At 45.1% G+C, this 20,360-nt stretch overlaps 1 protein-coding gene across 3 annotated transcripts in view; it reads left to right on the forward strand.

Annotated features, from left to right (window-relative positions):
* Positions 1-20,360, forward strand: part of P2RX1 (purinergic receptor P2X 1) — an 82,123-nt gene that overhangs the window by 19,782 nt on the left and 41,981 nt on the right. For all 3 annotated transcript variants that reach the window (XM_075850374.1, XM_075850375.1, XM_075850376.1), the window contains exons 2-4: positions 1,181-1,328; positions 3,958-4,029; positions 4,816-4,882. In XM_075850374.1, coding sequence (XP_075706489.1) covers positions 1,181-1,328; positions 3,958-4,029; positions 4,816-4,882 — 287 coding nt within the window. The remainder of the gene's footprint in view (positions 1-1,180; positions 1,329-3,957; positions 4,030-4,815; positions 4,883-20,360) is intronic.

Genomic DNA, 20,360 nt, shown 5'->3' on the forward strand with positions numbered 1-20,360 from the left:
CCCCCAGCGGTGGCATGTCCTGGTTTCAACTGTATATGTGTCTTCGAGATGCATATACAGATGAATCCAATGTTGGAGTAGGGAGATGACAGCTCTTTGCTACAGCATTCACTATGTTTTGCAGACAGGTGAGATGTAATGACGTCATTGCACCTGTCTGTGCCGAGTCACACATTGCACATACCGAAAGAGCAGAGGGATCTCCTGCACTCGTCGTGGGAATGGGAATAGGTGAGTAATTATTAATTAGTTTTTTATTAGGCCCTGTGAGGGCATTATACTGGGTATGGGGGGGCCACTATGGGGCAATATACTGTATGGAGGCAGTTGTGTTGGTATTATACTGTATGGGGGCAGCTATAGGGGTATTATACCATGTGGGGGCATTGATGGGGGCATTATACTGTGTGGGGCCATTATACTGCTTGTCGGGCACAAAGGGGTCTTTATACTGTGTGGAGGCAGCTATGTGGGAATTATTCTGTGCGGGGGGGGGGGGCAGCTTAAGGGGCATTAAACTGTGGGCAGGCACTATAGGGGCATTATACTGTGTGGGGGCACTAAGGGGTCATTATACAATGTGATGGCAGCTATGAGGGCATTATACTGTGTGGGGACACTAAGGGGTCATTATACTGTGTGCTGGGCCCAATGCATTGGGGCCCACTCAGATGTTTTTCTCTTCCCCTGTGTAAAACCCCTAGCTATGCCTCTGATAGCCACTGATGGACGGGTTGGGACACATGACCAACCATCAGCGGCCATAGTCTTGCCTTGGTGATGCACAGCAGCAGGATACCTTGAGCTCGTCCCCTCAATTATCAATGGTTTCGATGTTTCATGGACTTATTTTTCGAATGGAGCTAAGTACCGGCATCTAGCTACGAATGATGTTGGGGCTAAGTACGGTAGTTGGGGGGTCCCGAACAAAAGTCCTGGCCAAATGTGGGTCCCAGTCTCAAAAAGTATGGGAACCACTGCGTTAAAGCATGCATTGTATGCCAGAAAGCAAAAGCTGTACAGAAGCTGGTAAACTATACAGATTCATGACAGTGAAAACAGTAGGCTGAACATTGATCTCCCTCTTCTCATATTCTGTTTTATTGATGTAGTTAAAAGTTACTGCTGCATGTGTAACTATAAAAATTTTAACAACACTTTTACTCTTGTTTGCATTCAGATGGGTGTTCTTGTATGAGAAAGGCTACCAGACTGTTGATGACATCATCAGTTCTGTGTCTGTAAAAATGAAAGGCATAGCTATTACCAATGTTTCTGGCATGGGCACGGAAATCTGGGATGTTGCCGACTATGTTTTCCCTCCGCAGGTAAGAAAACTTGTTTAACCCCCTAACAGACACATTAAAACGGTAAAAACTGTCCCGAAAGTGTCACCTTTTTTTTTTTGTATACATTCTTATTATATCTCATGTGAATACAGTTTGCACATAATTCAGGTGCATTCAGTGCATATTAATCCCTTAAAGATGCCGACCATTTTGGCCTTAAAGACCAGCAATACAGTCATTTGTACCTCTGCATTTGGTTGAGCATAACCTTTTATTTTTTGGAGGATGAGTTGTCGATTTTTAGAACTATGGGTCTGCTCTATTTTTTCAGCGCTCCTATTAGACAAACGGCATAAACATTTTTTTAGACTGTTTTTGGCTAGTAGGACTACGGACCTGTAGCTGTAATATGCTGCCCTTATATAGGGCAGCATATTAATCTAACAAATACACCTTAAATCCAAAATTGGCTTCTCCGTGAAGGGGTTAATTTTATTGTTTTTATTTAATATTAATTTAATCCCACTTTTACATCATAAAAGGGATATTCCCATTCTGGACAGAGATGGGCCTGCTTCTATCCTGTGAATATGCCATAAATGTCCCAGATGGGAATACCCCTTTCGATGAAGTACGGATATATCTGTCCTGTGCAGGTGCTAGTTCCCGCAAAAGGACGGATATATCCGTCCTCTGATCGTGTGGGTACTGCCAGTGTACCCACGCAAACAGCTACAGGAGCACGGATGTTATACACAGCCTGGCTCCTGCCGCAACTGCCGGAATCGAAGCGCGCTCCGATTCTGGTAGTTTAACCCATTAGATGCTGCTGTCAATAGCGACAGCGACATCTAATGTGTTTGACAGAGGGAGGGAGCTACCTCTGTCACCACATCGGCGCCCCCGCAAAGAAATTGTGGGGCGCCGTTGGGTTTCCATGTCAGCCCGGGGCCTAACAAAGGCCCCCAGGTCTACCTTCAGCAACTGCCTATTAGTTTTACACTGACAGGCAATAATGCTTTGGTATACTGAGTATACCAAAGCATTATATAAGCGATCAGCAGATCGCATGGTGAAGTCCCCTAGTGAGACAAAAAAAAAATGTAAAAGCAGTTGAATAAAGTTTATGAAAAAAAATAAATAAAATATTACAGTCAAAATAAAACCAAAAAGTGGTTTTATTTAGTAAAAGTGTCAAAACAAATAACACATACACATATATGGTAACGACTCGAACAATAAAAAGAACACATTAATTAAACCGCCAGATGAACGGCGTCCAAAAAACCCCGCAAATAACAGCGGCAAAATGCTTTCTTTTCTCTCATTCCCCCCATAAAAAATAAAATAAAAGTTAATCTATAAGTCCTATGTACCCCAAAATAGTACTAATGATAACTACACCTTGGCCTGCAAAAATTAAGCCAACATACGGCCACATTGACGGAAAAATAAAAGAGTTACGGCTCTTGGAATGCGGCGATGCAAAAACAAGTAATTTTTTTCTGAAAGGTTTTTCTTTGTGCAAACGTAGGAAAACGTATAAAACCCATACATATTTGGTATCCCCGTAATCGTGCCGACCCATAGAATAAAGTTAACATGTTATTTACACTGCATAGTAAACGGCGTGAAAATCAATGCTGCTTATTTTCAATTCTCTCCTATAATAAAGTTAATAAAAGTTAATCAATACATTATATGCATCCAAAAATGGTGCAGTTGCAAAAGACAACTCGTCCCGCAAAAAACAAGCCCTTATATGGCTATGCCGACGGAATAAAAAGAAAGTTCCGACTGTTGGAATGCGACTGTGAGTAAACGAAAAATAATCCTTGGTCATTAACGCGCAAAATGGCCTGGTCATTAAGGGGTTAAGAGGATATTATTATTGTGGTTTCACTATTAGGCTGGGTTCACATGACCTATTTTCAGGCGTAAACGAGGCGTTTTACGCCTCAAATTACGCCTGAAAACACGGCTCAAATACGTCGGCAAACATCTGCCCATTAATTTCAATGGGTTTGCCGACGTACTGTGCCGACGACCTGTAATTTTACGCGTCGCTGTCAAAAGACGGCGCGTAAAATAACAGCGTCGTCAAAGAAGTGCAGGACACTTCTTGGGACGTAATTTGAGCCGTTTTTCATTGACTTCAATGAAGAACAGCTCCAAATTACGGCCGTAATTTACGCCTCGCAAAACGCGAGTACGACCAATTACGTCTGAAATGCAGGAGCTGTTTTCTCCTGAAACCAGCTCCGTAATTTCAGCTGTAATTGTCGATATCGTGTGCACATACCCTTTTGTTTTGGAATGTTTGTATATACCAATACATTATTGAAAATGTCAGGGCATCACCAGGATATACAATTATGTTGGATCGCAGCTAGAATATAGCAATCTGGATTATAGTACATTCATTTGTGGGAACATTCATTTAGTCATGGTGAAAATTTCGTCTTTAAACCGTCACAGCTTTCATGAGTTAGCTTCCTGTAAAACAGTAAATAAACCAAACTAGAAAACTTCTCTAGCGGTACCAATAGATCATACGCTAGGGTCATACTAGAGTTCAATTTACATTCCATCTAAATTACTAAGCAGCGTGAGCTCCTGAAGCTTTCTGCTTTCTGCTGACGCTTGTTATCCTCTGCTTTTTCCACAGGGAGACAGCTCTTTTGTTGTGATGACAAACTTCATAATTACTCCAGAGCAACAAATGACACACTGTAATGAGGTATCAACAAAAGATGCATGCATTAGTAATTGTAAAGTTTTTGTTGCTGATTTTTTATTTTTTTTTGTGTGAAATCTACCTTGTATACCTCAAGGGCTACATTGCAAACTTATTAGCGCAATCCAAATGACGTGAATGTGCCTTTCCCTTCCATTAACTTGCACTCCCATAGGAGTGAACGGCAAATATAGCGTGACACTCGACGTCCCTATTGAACGGAATAACTGTGCTGAGTGTCACAAAGTTGCAGGTCACATTTCTATGCTTTCTAATGGCTGCAAATGATGTGCGATTTCAAGTGATGCATGTTCAGAGGCGTCATCCAGCTGGGGGCCTAAAAAGTGAAAAATAGTCTGTGATGAAAGATTTAATAGAGTTATCCCAATCCAAGTTATTTACTTCATAATTTAAGGATTTTTTTTTCCCCCCAAGGTGGGATGATACTTTAAATGGTCACTAACCTAGTTTTCTGCATAAGAAGATTGTAATAAGAGGTAGACATTTGTTTTAAGAGAAAGTTTGATAATACAAGATCCCTGCTGTGCAGGATATATCCAAGCATACTTGAAAATCCTGGGAACATGCAACGATTTAGAGCCAAATAAGGTTAGTTTCTTTTCTTTTTAAGACTATTATTGCCAAGTAGCATAAGAAAAATCCACTAAATAATTTCTCAAATAGCAAAAATGTGTAATGTACTCAAGATGCAGCCTACAGGGCAGGAGTAATGGCAGTAACAGTCATCTAAGCACTGCCATTCTCACCATTAATATTCCTGTTTTCCAGCTTCCTGATGTAGCACCTTGTAAAACGAATGATGATTGCAATGCTGTATCCACTCGAAAGACCCAAGGTACAGTACGCAAAGTTTACCATAAAGTATGTTTTCAAAAATACTTGTGATAGAATATGACTAAGAAATCGTTCATGTCCTTCTAGTCCTATTTACTGTATTAACAGCATAGCACGTGTATTCATTATTAATCTCTTCTATATACAGTGTATTTAAATGTGCTCTTATCTCTTCTGTACCAAAGAAGTCTTCATATTGTAAATATTAAAAATAATATTTAGCTTTTCAGTGATGGAGTGCTATCAGATATGCCCCCTTTTTCTGTTAAACAGCACTTCGTAGCATTTCTAAATCATTAGAACAAATCAAGTACTGGTTTGACATGTCACTAGATAAATACAGTTTTTGATAAAGGGTCTGTCATGGCCAGGGGTGTAACTTTCCTTGTAGCAGCCATAATGATTACTTATGTGGCCGTGGACTCAGGAAGGCTCGGTGCTGGCCGTTACCTATTGAACTCAGGGTCCACATGCACACAATGTCGTAATGCTGGCTGGAGTTAGGACCCTGTGTGCGGTGGTGCAAACAACGTCCTGACGTGTGTGGCGTCACCTAAAAGTGAATAGGACCCGGAGTAAGGAGCGGCAAGTAATGAAGGGGGTCTGGGGTTGGAAAAGATTCTTTAGTTTTGGGGTCTGAATAAATTTTTGGGGCCTGGTCAGGGGTCTAAATTCATTTTCGGGTCTGGTCTGGGATCTGATCAGTAGTCTGAATTCATTAAAGGGTCCAGTCTGGGGTCTTGTCTGCACTGTATATTGGGCACAAATGTCTGTGAGGGCATAGGTGTGGCACATCATATCTGTAATACACAGTAGTTTGACATTGGTAAGCAATTGTCAGACTATGCTGGGAGTTGTACTTTTTTTTATCATGCTAGAAGTTTGCTGGGGCCCGCTAATTTCTAGTTGTGCCCCTGATCATGGCAGTGCGCCTGTGCAGGGGTTATTCATTTCCAAATCATTACTCACCTGCTGTACAGTTGCCACTCCGTCACCCTATAAATGTCAGGGAAGGGTGAGTTCTCTCTTATTCTGTAAAATTGAAGCAATGATCCACAAACAAATCCAACAAGGCGTATTATTTCTCCCTTTGACAGTGTAAAGCATAATACGTTATGACACAGGTTCTCAAAAAGCAAATACATAGCGGCAAGCTGTGTCTGTCATATACATAATATATTTAAAAGATATGCATTTATAACATTTTGTTACTTTTTGATCAAGTCATTATGAATAAATTTCCGGCGTAACTAGTTGTCCTGATATGCAGAAATATATCAAGAAATAATGTAACATACAATACTGTGTAAAGGTAAATGACAATAAGAATGTGCTTTGAAGATAGACAATGCACTATACCCAGCTGTTCTTCTCAAATTCACTTATTCTCCATGATCTAGCCAGCGTATGTGGCATACGTCACCACTAAAAGGTTGACCCCATGATAACTTCTGATGTGTATCATAAAATGTGCCATAAAATGTATCTTATGATTTTTCTTTACTGTTGTACACTTGTCTTGAGATTATTTCCTTTGACTTCCTTGGAGAACAATTATTAGTCCACTCGTCACATTGGGTCACACGGGTGACTGCATTGCGATGGCAGCAATTCGACTATTGGTGACTTTAGATGCAGCATATCTTTTATACATCACTGTATCAAAAATATTTCTAATGAACTTCTTTGGTTTGTTTCATGGATTTACTGATCATTGCATTTATAATGAAAAGATTCAGCCAAAAAACTTGGGTGTTTATTTTTCCCCACATTTTCAATGAAAGCTTGTGATCCGACTTTATGTACTATCCTCCTTACTGGCTGAGTGTCAACTGGAACTGTTTGTGGGTATATTTATTGTTAGTTATACTGTGAATCTCCATTTCATAGTAGTCGTGTTTGTACATGTAGACTATTTGAACCTCTCACTTTCTTCTCACAGTCCGTGCACACAGTGTGGGCTCTTTATGGACAGATGCAAAAATGTCTTGTATTTCCAGACTAATAGATTATTTGTTTCAATCACTGATCCAAGTAGTCCAAGATATCCACCCACGCACGATAGCAGTGAGTAGGACTTTGAATGGAGCGGCAGTTGCACTTGCGTTCTGCTGCTCCATTCAATGTCTATGGGGCTGACCAAAACAGTCGAGCGTCTGCTGAGCCATTCAAAGTCCTCCTCACTGCACGATCGCACAGGGGGCTTGGGACCCTGTTCTAGTGTTTGGTAGGGGTCCCAATGGTGGGGACCCCAGCAATCATACATTTATCATCTATCCTGTGGATAGATGATAAATCTTCTAATAAGGAAAACCTCTTTAAACAGGACCTGTCACTAGGTCATATAAGTTGAACTGGTTAACTGACCTGAATAGTGCTATCTCCATGATTCCAGTGCAGTTTTTATTTTTTTCTGGACCCCTTTGTTCCATAGATATGGCCCACTGTTGTGTTGGCTCCCTATATGCTGTAGTTTTATAAAATTTCATTTGCATAGTCGACAGGGCTGGCGTCAGCACCCGGCAAACCCGGACAAGTGCCGGGGCCCATTACCCTCGGGGGGGCCCACTCGGCCGCCGGGTGCTGACGCTGCCGTCATGGCTCTTCTCATGGCTGCCGTCCTGGCTTCCCCGGGGAGTGCAGGGGCAGGCTGGGCCCAGGGGCTGGTGCCCCCGGGTCGGTCCTCCAGTAAACTTTTGGGGCCGTTCTCCATATTTATTTCCCTACCCTCCCCACGCCGCGGCCGTGCTATTCCTTTAGCCGGGCTAAGATAGAGGTGAGCGCTGTCTTAAAACAACTGAGCGCCGCTCACTGCACTCAGCCTCCTCCCCCCTGCCCCTTATTAACTTAAAAAAGTCATCGCTGTCTGATGCTAGGGATTGGGGGGATTTCGGCTGTTTGCAGGGGGGGGGGTTTTGGCTTTTTGCAAGGGGAGTTTTGGCTGTTAGCAAAGGGGGATTTTGGCTGTTAGCAAGAGGGGGATTTTTGCTGTTCGCAAGGGGGGATTTTGGCTGTTAGCAAGGGGGGGATTTTGGCTATTAGCAAGGGGGGTTTGACCGTCAGCAAGGGGGGTTTGACTGTTAGCAAGGGGGGGATTTTGACTGTTAGCAAGGGGGGATTTTGGCTGCAAGGGGGGATTTTGGCTGTTTGCAAGTGGGGTCTAAGCATCTCGCTGACTGAAAAGGGCTCTATGGTGGGGATTATCTGCAAGGGTGTGTCTGAGCATCTATGACTGCTCAGTGCTCAGAGCCCACAGCAGTCAGAGTCAGTCCCCCACACTTGCAGTATACTTCTTCCCCATAGAGCCCTCAGCAGTCAGTCAGATGCTTAGACCCAGGGCCGGCATGAGCACCCGCTGCCCTTTGGGGGGCTCACTTGGCGCGCTGGGTGCTTCCTTATGCTGCCGTCATAGCTCCTCCACGAGTGAAATCCCCAGTCAGAGCGTTGCCGACGCTCTTGCTGGGGATTCCGCTCCTGGAGCAGCCCCTGACATCGCTGTCCGTGTATGGACTGTGACGTCAAGTGCCCCTCTGGGACCGAAATCCCTGTCCAGAGTGTTCGGCAACGCTCTGGCCGGGGATTCCACTGTTAGAGGGAGCCCCAATGCAGCTATCGGCAGGGAGGGGTGTATGTGGCACTATTTACAAGGAGGTGTGTGTGGCTTTATCTACAGGGGGCAGTGTGTGGTAATATCTACTGGGAGCAGTGTGTGGTAATATCTACATGGAGCAGTGAGTGGCATTATCTACAGGGAGCAGTGTGTGGTAATATCTACAGGGAGCACTGTGTGGTAATATCTAGAGGGAGCAGTGTGTGGCACTATTGGCAGGGGCAGTGTGTGGCATTATCTACAGTGGGCAGTTTGCAGCATTATCTACAGGGGACAGTGTGTGGTAATATCTATAGAGGGCAGTGTGTGCTAATATCTACAGGAAGCAGTGTGTGGTAATATCTACAGGGAGCAGTGTGTGGCAATATCTACAGGGGGCAGTGTGTGGCATAATCAACAGTGGGCAGTGTGTGGTAATATCTACAGGGAGCAGTGTGTGGCAATATCTACAGGGGGCAGTGTGTGGCATAATCAACAGGGGGCAGTGTGTGGTAGTATCTACAGGGAGCAGTGTGTGGTAATATCTACAGGGAGCAGTGTGTGGTAATATCTACAGGGAGCAGTGTGTGGTAATATCTACAGGGAAAAGTGTGTGCCATTATCTACAGGGGGCAGTGTGTGGCATTATCTACAGGGGCCTGTGTGTGGCATTATCCACAGGGGCCTGTGTGTGACATTATCTACAGTGGGCAGTTTGCGGCATTGTCTACAGGGGACAGTGTGTGGTAATATCTATAGGGAGCAGTGTGTGGTAATATCTACAGAGAGCAGTGTGTGGCAATATCTACCGGGGGCAGTGCGTGGCATAATCAACAGGGGCAGTGTGTGGTAATATCTACAGGGAGCAGTGTGTGGCAATATCTACAGGGGGCAGTGTGTGGCAATATCTACAGGGGGCAGTGTGTGGTAATATCTATACGGAGCAGTGTGTGGTAATATCTACAGGGAGCAGTGTGTGGTAATATCTACAGGGAGCAGTGTGTGGCAATATCTACAGGGAGCAGTGTGTGGTAATATCTACAGGGAGCAGTGTGTGGCATTATCTACAGGGGGCAGTGTGTGGCATTATCTACAGGGGCCTGTGTGTGGCATTATCTGCAGGGGCCTGTGTGTGGCTTTATCTACAGGCGGCTATGTGTGGCATTATCAACACGGGGCTGTGTGGCATTATCTACAGGGAGTTGTGTGTGGCATTATCTAGAGGGGGCAGTGTGTGGCATTATCTACAGAGGGCTGTGTGTGGCATTATCAAAAGGGGCCTGTGTGTGGCATTATATACAGGGGGTTATGTGTGGCATTATCTACAGGGGGCTGTGTGGCATTATCTACAGGGGGTTCTGTGTGGCATTATCTAGAGGGGGCAGTGTGTGGCATTATCTACAGGGGATGTGTGTTGCATTAGCTAAAGGGGGCTGTGTGTGGCATTATCTACAGGGGGCTGCATGTGGCATTATCTACAGGGGATGTGTGTGGCATTATCTACAGGGGCTGTGTGGCATTATCTACATGGAGTGTGTGGCATTATCTACGGGGGGTGTGACATTATCTACAGTGGGCTGTGTGGCATTATCTACAGAGGGCACTGTATATATGGGGGCATAACCTGGGGGAATATCCTCTTTATGGGGGCATAAACAAGGCCTAACTTTTATATGGGGGCACAAACTGGACACCTAACTTCTATATGCGGGCACAAACTGCCGTTTTACTGCAGTTGTAAGTGAGTTCCCCCTCAAAGGGGCTCACTAAGTCTGTGTTGCCCAAGGGCCCACATAAACCTGGATCCGGCCCTGATAGTCAACTACGCTATTCATCCCGTCAAAATGGAGACAAACTGAAACCATTAGCACCGGATCCGTCAGAATTGAAATCAATGGTGATGGAAGCAGTAACCTTTGGTTTCAGTTTGTGTCAGTCAGGGCTCCATTCCGACAGAAAGCACCGACGGAACATCGGAACGGAGCCCTGACGCAGATGTGAACATATCCTTAAGCTCCGTTCCGTCAGGTTTCTGTTTTTTTTACAGAAGAAATACCGTAGTCAGCTGCGCTATTGTTTCCATCAAAAATTACGGAAACCTGACGGAAAGGAGCTTTCTGTTTTTTTTAACATTTAAGTCAATGGATGACGGATACAAACTGATATGCCATACTACACTTATCTTTATCTACATGCACATGTATTTAAAATAAACCACCAAAACAATAGGATTGCAAAGTTTAATTTTAAGATAAAAATTTGGGAGAAGTATCATCTCAATATAAAAAAGTGGACATACCCCCAAAATCTCTACATTTCCTGTATGCAGACAACAGAATGATCGGAGTTGTATTATCCTGTCGTTTACAGCCATCTCCACTTCCATGTAAATTGTGACTAATAGGAATAAATAAAAATGTATTCAATCTTAAATTTGCGCATAAATTTGCATCCAAGAAGTGGCTTACACACAAAAATATTGCAAAAATAATAGATCAAGGTGTGCAAAGTTTGTATATACGACAAAGATCTAGATCAGGGGTCTCAAACTCGGCCGGGTAGGTGGGCCGCATATAGAAAAAATGGGAAGTTGACGGGCCGCATTACTTTCAAATTTGATACAATAAAAAATTATTGTTAATCAATTAGTTATTTTAACTACTATAACACTATATTACTAGAATAATAATACTACATTACTAGAATAATAGCGCTAGGTTTAAAATTTGAGATATTTTTCCACGTGCTTATTTCAAGAATCCAGCTTTCCAGTTTAAGTGTCGCTAAATGCAGTCCGGCGGCTCAGTTAGCACACATGTCAAGATTGGGCAGCCCCTTTTTAGATAGTGCCGCAGTGCCCTCTGTGGATGCTGCCGCAGTGCCCTCTGTGGATGCTGCCGCAGTGCCCTCTGTAGATAATGCAACACACCCCTAGATAAGGCCACGGTGCCCTCTGTAGATAAGGCCACAGTGCCCTCTGTAGATAAGGCCACAGTGCCCTCTGTAGATAAGGCCACAGTGCCCTCTGTAGATAAGGCCACAGTGCCCTCTGTAGATAAGGCCACAGTGCCCTCTGTAGATAAGGCCACAGTGCCCTCTGTAGATAAGGCCACAGTGCCCTCTGTAGATAAGGCCACAGTGCCCTCTGTAGATAATGCAACACACCCCTAGATAATGACAGTGTCCTCTTCAGATACTGTCACACACCCACTTGTAGATAACGCCACAGTGCCCTCTGTAGAGGCTGCCACAGTGCCCTCTGTAGAGGCTGCCACATTGCCCTCTGTAGAGGTGGCCACAGTGCCCTCTGTAGAGGTGGCCACAGTGCCCTCTGTAGAGGCTGCCACAGTGCCCTCTGTAGAGGCTGCCACAGTGCCCTCTGTAGAGGCTGCCCCAGTGCCCTCTGTAGAGGCTGCCCCAGTGCCCTCTGTAGAGGCTGCCACAGTGCCCTCTGTGGATGCTGCCGCAGTGCCCTCTGTGGATGCTGCCGCAGTGCCCTCTGTGGATGCTGCCGCAGTGCCCTCTGTAGATAATGCAACACACCCCTAGATAAGGCCACAGTGCCCTCTGTAGATAAGGCCACAGTGCCCTCTGTAGATAAGGCCACAGTGCCCTCTGTAGATAAGGCCACAGTGCCCTCTGTAGATAAGGCCACAGTGCCCTCTGTAGATAAGGCCACAGTGCCCTCTGTAGATAATGCAACACACCCCTAGATAATGCCAGTGTCCTCTTCAGATACTGTCACACACCCACTTGTAGATAACGCCACAGTGCCCTCTGTAGAGGCTGCCACAGTGCCCTCTGTAGAGGCTGCCACATTGCCCTCTGTAGAGGCTGCCACAATGCCCTCTGTAGAGGCTGCCACAGTGCCCTCTGTAGAGGCTGCCACAGTGCCCTCTGTAGAGGCTGCCAAAGTGCCCTCTGTAGAGGCTTCCCCAGTGCCCTCTGTAGAGGCTGCGCCAGTGATGTCAGGGGCTTGCCCAGAGCTGGATTCCCAGGCAGAGCGCTAGTAGGCTCTTCCTGGGACTCCAGCTGTGCTCCTGACATCACTGGGACTCCTGCTCTGGGGAAGCCCCTGACATCATTGTCGATGTATGGACAGCGATGTCAGAGGCTTCCCCAGAGTCCCGGAGCAGAGCCGATAATAGCGCTCTGCTCAGGAATCCGGCTCTGGGGAAGCCCCAGACATCGCTGTTCATATGTGGACAGCGATGTCAGGGAATTCCACAGAGTCCCAGAGCAGAGCCGACACCAGCGCTCTGCTCGGGACTTCGGCTCTGGGGAAGCCCCAGACATCGCTATTCATATGTGGACAGCGATGTCAGGGAATTCCACAGAGTCCAGGAGCAGAGCCGACACCAGCGCTCTGCTCGAGACTCCGGCTCTGGGGAAGCCCCAGACATCGCTGTTCATATGTGGACAGCGATGTCAGGGAATTCCACAAAGTCCAGGAGCAGAGCCGACACCAGCGCTCTGCTCCGCTCTGGGCAAGACCCTGACACACTGTCCATATATGGGCAGCGATGTCAGGGAATTCCACAGAGTCCCGGAGCAGAGTGATATTATTGCTTCAATTTTTGCCGCATTTATTTGTCTTTTACACAACTTTTTCTTTATAATTACTTAATGCTACATCACTACCGTTCTGCTTTAGTAGTTTGAACGCCTTCTTTTTATCATTTATTGCCCCCTTTACTGTTTTATTTAACCACACCAGTTTCATCCTGTTTCTAGCTTGTTTATTCCCATAAGGGCTGATTCAGACGTGCGTGGCGTTTTTGCGCACGCAAAACACGCTGTGTTTTGCCTGCGCAAAAGCCACTTACCTGCTCCACAAGGCAGCATCATATGATGCGCGGCTGCGTGCTTTTCGTGCAGCCGCCATCATTATGACACGCCATGTGGATGTTTGTAAACAGAAAAGCACGTGGTGCTTTTCTGTTTACATTCATCCTTTTGACAGCTGGTGCGCGAAACAGGCAGTTCGCACGGAAGTGCTTCCGTGCGACCTGCGTGGTTTTCACGCACCCATTGACTTCAATGGGTGCGTGATGCGCAAAATACGCGGATATATTGACCGTGTCGTGCTTTTTGCGCAGCGGACAAACGCGGTGCAAAAAGCACGGACTGTCTGTACCTCTCCATAGACTTCTATTGGTCTGTGCGTGGCGCGTGAAAACCACGCGGCCCGCACGGACGCAATACACGTTCGTGTGAATCCAGCCTAAGGTATATATTTTTCACAGAACCTATTTAAGAGGCTTTTAAAAATGTCCCATTTAGTTTGTGTATTTTTATTTTTGAGGACATTGTCCCAGTTTATGCCATTGGGTCGTCCCTCAGCTGCTGAAAATTGACCTTTCTGAAGTTTAGTGTTTTTGTAGGTACTCTACCAATCATCTTATTAAAGGATACATGAAAACTTATTATGCTGTGGTCACTATTACCTAGGTGACCCCGAACCTGTAGCTTTTAGATCTTGTCCAGGCTACAGATTAAAATTAGGTTTAGAAGCATTATTATTTCTCCCTCCCCTTATTTACACCCATAGGGACTCCACATGATCATTTCCCTCAAAGATACCATCACGCAGGATTTTGCATATAAGCAAACCCCTCCTCCTTTCTTTTTAGTACGATCATTCCTAAACAGACTGCAACCCGACATATTAACAGCCCAGTCATAGCTATCATCCAGCCATGTCTCACTTATCCCCACTATGTCACAATTCTACTCCAGCATTATCAACTCTAATTCCTCAATCTTATTATTCAGGCTTCTGACATTGGTATACATGCACTTTATATGTTTATCTGTACCACTTTTCTTCTTATTCCTATTAACTGTTCTAACCCATTCCTCTATTCCACCCCCATGTTCATTTCATGGAGTAATTGCCCTCCCCATTCCCTAGTTTAAACACTCCTCCAACCTTCTAGCCATCTTTTCCCCCAACACAGCTATAACCTCCCCATTTAGGTGCAGTCCATCCCTACTGTAGAGTCTGGAGCCAACAGAGAAGTCGGTCCAGTTCTCACAGAACCCATACCCCTCCTTCCTACACCAATTCTTTAGCCACTTGTTCACTTCCTTAATCTCACTCTGCCTCTCTGGTGTAGCACAGGTAGTATTTCTGGGAGTACTACATTTGAGGTCTTGGCCCTGAGCTTGTTACCCAAGTCCCTGAAATCATGTTTTAGGACCTTCCACCTACCTCTAACTTTGTCATTTGTGCCAATGTGCACCATGACTGCTGGGTCTTCACCAGCCCCTTTCAATAATCTGTCAAATCGATCCGCGACATGCCGAACTCAAACACCCGGAAAACTCCAAACTGTGACATTCCCTGTCTTTGTGATAGATTGCCCTATCTGTTCGCCTAATAATAGGGTTTCCCACTAGTAGGACCTGTCTACCCTATTCTATACTCCCATTCGCCTCTTTACTGGAGCAGACATTCCCATGGCTGCTAGAGGTGGTGTCTAGCTGCAGCAGTGCTACCCCTGAACTGACATCCCCCTCATTTGACAACTTGGCAAACTTATTGGGGTGTTCCAGATGAGGACTAGTCTCCCTGACACTCGTCCCTTTATCCCGCCTTCTGTTACCCAGCTAGCTGCCTCATCGGCCTGCACCTCCATGCTACCATCCTCGCTTGCATCTGCCCCAGTGAGCGCCCGCTCAATTAGCAGCAAGCTCCTCTCCATATTGTCAATGGCCCGCAGTGTTGAAAGTTGCTAATTTAGATCAAGAATCTGAGCTTCCAAAAGGGCAATTGTGATACACTCAATATACAGTACAGCAAGTATTAGTTGCAGGTAGACAACATGTTGTCCTAAATATATGTCTATGCTAAGGATATCGAGTTCTGTATCAGAAAAACAGAGCTCTAACTGTTATAAAGATATATTAATAAATTTATCAGCACAGAATTTTTAGCATATTTTGAGGGGGGGGGGGGACACAAGGCCGGAAAGTCCCTTTAAACTATACTTTGGAAACACATTAAAGAATGTTAGGATAGCTATTTTCTAATTTATACTTATCATTAGAATCCCTCTCTTCCCCTTGAGTATTTTGACAATGCCCTGCAAGGCAATGAACACAGTAAACCAGAGGCTGATCTAAATAGCAGCCTATAATCTTCTGTGGGATCTGCATGATAATCATGGGAAATTAGGCATTTCCTGCAGCACTGCAAGTTATTATAGAAGTCATGTAGACTACAGCTGAAGGGATTATGTCCAATGATACATTATATTAGGAATTTGCTTGTTAAATAGTTAATATATAATATATTCTTTATCATGGGGCTACATGGAGACTTTAACACCAGCAACAGTTGTGGTCCAGTGAATGTAACGTTTCTCTGGTCTGCATTAATGACCCGAAAGTTCTAAATTTAAACTGTCTGCACAAGTAAACCAATGCTAAAATAGCAAACAGAATTATGTTTTTTTGTGTGGTATGTGGAACAGAACATTTATTTGACTTCAGTGACAAGGGTGAACTTACTACCATTTGTAGAGCTTTTCACTCAAATTAAAATCTTACTGAAAAAAGAAAGCTTCTCGCGGTAAATTGAAATATGAATTATAATTCTAAGTTCACACAGGGCGGATACGCTGCATAGAGGTATACAGCTTATCTGCCCCAGTGGCCGCAGGGAATTCTGGGCGAAAAACTGCACCAACTGCTGGCAGTCCGGCGTACTGGGATGACATTTCATCCCATGTGACCACCGCTACAGCCTGTGATTGGCTGCAGCAGTCACATGGGATGAAACGTCATCCCAGGAGTTTGGCCTGCAGAACGTCAGAGGTAAGAATAAGGGTTTTTTTCCTCTAAGACCATAATTGCTGCGATGCCACCGCAAAAGTCGCAACACTTGGCTGTTGCAGGTTTTAAATCCACATTAAATTCAATGGGCAAAACCCGCAACAAACTACCGTCAATTCCTCAACCACAATTGACATGCTGCGGCTTAAAAAAACATCATAGCTGAAATAGATGTCAGGGTCAGTTCACACAGAGTGTTTTGGCACTGATTTTGATGCCGAAACCGCGTCGGAATCAGCGCCAAAAAAAATCCCAAATCGCCCATCATTGATTTCAATGGTAGGCAGAGGCTTTTTTTTCCAGGCGGCTTTTGGCCGCTTGCGGAAAAGAAAAGCAGCATTTCCTTTCTTGCTGCCGTTTCCGCCTCAGACCTTCTATTGAATCAATGGGAGGCAGAAAAAACCTGTATTAGCTTCAATGGCCAGGGGCGAAAAAAAGTGCAGGCAGTTCAAAATCTGCCTCAAAATTTCTGAGTGAACAGGGCCTAAGCGGGACACAAGGCTACATAGTCAGAATAAGCTATCAACTCGGCGTACGCCGTGCAATACATAGAGTCACATTAGAACTGCGCATGCTCAGGCACTTAGACTCAAAAATGAGTATACCACAACGACAGCCAACTGAGAAGCTAGATAGCAGTACTGGTCCATAGATGGTATTAATGGCTACCTGACAGGGGCGTAGCTAAAAGCTCATGGGCCCGGGTGCAAGAATTCAGCTTGGGCCCCCCTACCCCTCCCCAACACCACCGTCAACAGACCCCTGCGCGCGCCTATGCCCAGACGCCTTGCCCAACAGCCCCATAGTATAATGCCCCCACACAGTATAATGCTCCCATAGCTGCACCCACACAGTATAATGCTCCCATAGCTGCCCCCACACAGTATAATGCCCCATAACTGCCCCATACAGTATAATGCCCGCCCATAACAGCCCCATACCGTATAATGCTCCCCATATCAGCCCCCATACAGTATAGTGCCCCCCATATCAGCTCCCCATACAGTATAGTGCCCCCAATATCAGCCCCCATACAGTATAATGCCCCCATATCAGCTCCCCATACAGTATAATGCCCCTCCATATCAGCCCCCCATACAGTATAAGGACCCTCCATATCAGCTCCCATACAGTATAATGCCCCCATATCAGCTCCCCATACAGTATAATGCCCCACATATCAGCTCCCGATACAGTATAATGCCCCCCATATGAGCTCCCCATACAGTATAATGCCCCCATATGAGCTCCCCATACAGTATAATGCCCCCCATATCAGCCCCCACATACAGTATAATTTCCCCATATCAGCCCCCATGCAGTATAATGCTCCCCATCTTATCAGCCCCCATGCTATATCAGCCCCCTATGCAGTATAATTCCCCCATATCAACCCCCCATGCAGTATAATGCCCCCCCATACAGTATAATGCCCCCCATATGAGCTCCCCATACAGTATAATGCCCCCCATATCAGCCCCCACATACAGTATAATTCCCCCATATCAGCCCCCATGCAGTATAATGCTCCCCATCTTATCAGCCCCCATGCCATATCAGCCCCCCATGCAGTATAATGCCCCCCATATCAGCCCCCGCATACAGTATAATTCCCCCATACCAGCCCCCCATGGAGTATAATGCCCCCCCATATCAGCCCCCCATACAGTATAATGCCGCCATATGTGCATAATAGAAAAATAGCATAATTACTTACCTATCCCCATTCCTTTGCCTCCTCTGGTGTGTCCTATAGTGAGTCGGCGCAGACAGGCGCGATGATGTCGCTACATCCCGCCTGCCTGCGTCGAGCCGCTCAGGGCACAGTGAATGCTGGAGCAAGGAGACGTCAGCTCCTTGCTCCAGCATTGAATGGAACCGGGACCTCGGTGAGTGACTCGCGACCCCCCCGGAGGTCTTCACACGACCCCCACAGAGGGACGCGACCCACAGTTTGTAATGTATTGTGCAGTTTGCGGTGGAGAGAGGAGGGGGGCTGTAATTTAACAGGCTCCCCTCTCCTCCGTAAACAGCACAATACAACACATTACAAGACAACACAACACAATAAATTACAAGGCAACACAATACATTACATTACAATACAATACATTACATTACATTACAAGACAACACAACACAATACAACACATTACAATACAGACTCTGCAGCTCACCTGGAGTCCTCCGCACCGTCTCTTCCCCTGCACAGGCTGGAAGAAGTGCCACGTGACAACATGGTCACACTAAGTATACCATGTGACTGTAACCAGGAAGTGCCGTCTTCACGGCACAGAAAATTTATTTAACAATGCTGTATGACTAGGTGGGCCCGTGTGCCCCCCGGGGCTTAGGCAACTGCGACCGCTGCGACCCCTATAGCTACGCCACTGCTACCTGACTCAGTGACACCTTATCAGATTATTAAAAGAAGCTGAAAGAGAAGATATAATAAATAAGACTACGCATTTGTACAAAAAGGGATAGTGGTTTTATAATGGCTGTGCGGAGAACAAACAAAACCACATAAACGTGAGTGCACCCCAAACCAGTGTACAAATACTGCAAAGCTTCAAAGTGAAAAAATGTGACATTAAAAAAAATACCTACACATTCATATTGACTTCACCATTTAATCCTTTGGTAATTTTTCCATCCCTAATTTCATCCTCAATTCTGCTCCATCCCCGGCTAATACCCTGTTTTTATAATCTGCTTATAACATCAAATATGTATGTAAATATATAAATATATACACCGCGTTCCAAATTATTATGCAAATGTTATTTTTCGCTGATTTTCCTCAATAGCCGATGCAAATGACAGTCAGTATAATCTTCAAGCCATCAACCGTTGGAGTATAATGTGAACTTTATTGAACAAATCTCCTAATGATAACATGATAATGATCAAATTATTATGCACAACAGAGATCAAAACATTTTAAAGATTGTAAAGAGAACTAAAATGGTAATTTGTTGAATTTGCAGCATCAGGAGGTCATATTTACAGAAATCAAAAGATCTTTCAATCAAAAAAAACTTAGCAGGCCAAGTTACAAGTTAACATAGGATTCCTTCTTTGATATCACCTTCACAATTCTTGCATCCATTGAATTTGTGAGTGTTTGGACAGTTTCTGCTTGAATATCTTTGCAGGATGTCAGAATAGCCTCCCAAAGCTTCTGTTTTGATGTCAACGGCTTCCCACCCTCATAGATATTTTGCTTGAGGATGCTCCAAAGGTTCTCAATAGGGTTGAGGTCAGGGGAACATGGGGGCCACACCATGAGTTTCTCTCCTTTTATGCCCATAGCAGCCAATGACACAGAGGTATTCTTTGCAGCATGAGATGGTGCATTGTCATGCATGAAGATAATTTTGCTCCGGAAGGCACGTTTCTTCTTTTTGTACCACGGAAGAAAGTGGTCAGTCATAAACTCTACGTACTTTGCAGAGGTTATTTTCACACCGTCAGGGACCCTAAAGGGGCCTACCAGCTCTCTCTCCATGATTGCAGCCCAAAACATGACTCCGCCACCTCCTTGCTGACGTCGCAGCCTTGTTGGTACATAGTGGCCATTCACCAACCATCCACTACTCCATCCATCTGGACCATCCAGGATTGCACGGCACTCATCAGTAAACAACACGGTTTGAAAATTAGTCTTCATGTATTTCTGAGCCCACTGCAACCGTTTCTGCTTGTGAGCATTGTTTAGGGGTGGCCAAATAAAAGCTTTATGCACACTTGCAAACCTCTGGAGGATCCTACACCTTGAGGTTCGCAGAACTCCAGAGGCACCAGCGGCTTAAAATACCTGTTTGCTGCTTTGCAATGGCATTTTAGCAGCTGCTCTCCTAATCCTATTAATTTGTCTGGCAGAAACCTTCCTCATTATGCCTTTATCTGAACGAACACGTCTGTGCTCTGAATCAGCCACAAATCTTTTCACAGTACGATGATTACGCTTAAGTTTTCTTGAAATATCCAATGTTTTCATACCTTGTCCAAGGTATTGCACTATTTCCCGATTTTCGGCAGCAGAGAG

Source organism: Rhinoderma darwinii, chromosome 2 (genome assembly GCF_050947455.1).
Source record: "Rhinoderma darwinii isolate aRhiDar2 chromosome 2, aRhiDar2.hap1, whole genome shotgun sequence".
In the NCBI taxonomy this organism is placed as follows: domain Eukaryota; kingdom Metazoa; phylum Chordata; class Amphibia; order Anura; family Rhinodermatidae; genus Rhinoderma; species Rhinoderma darwinii.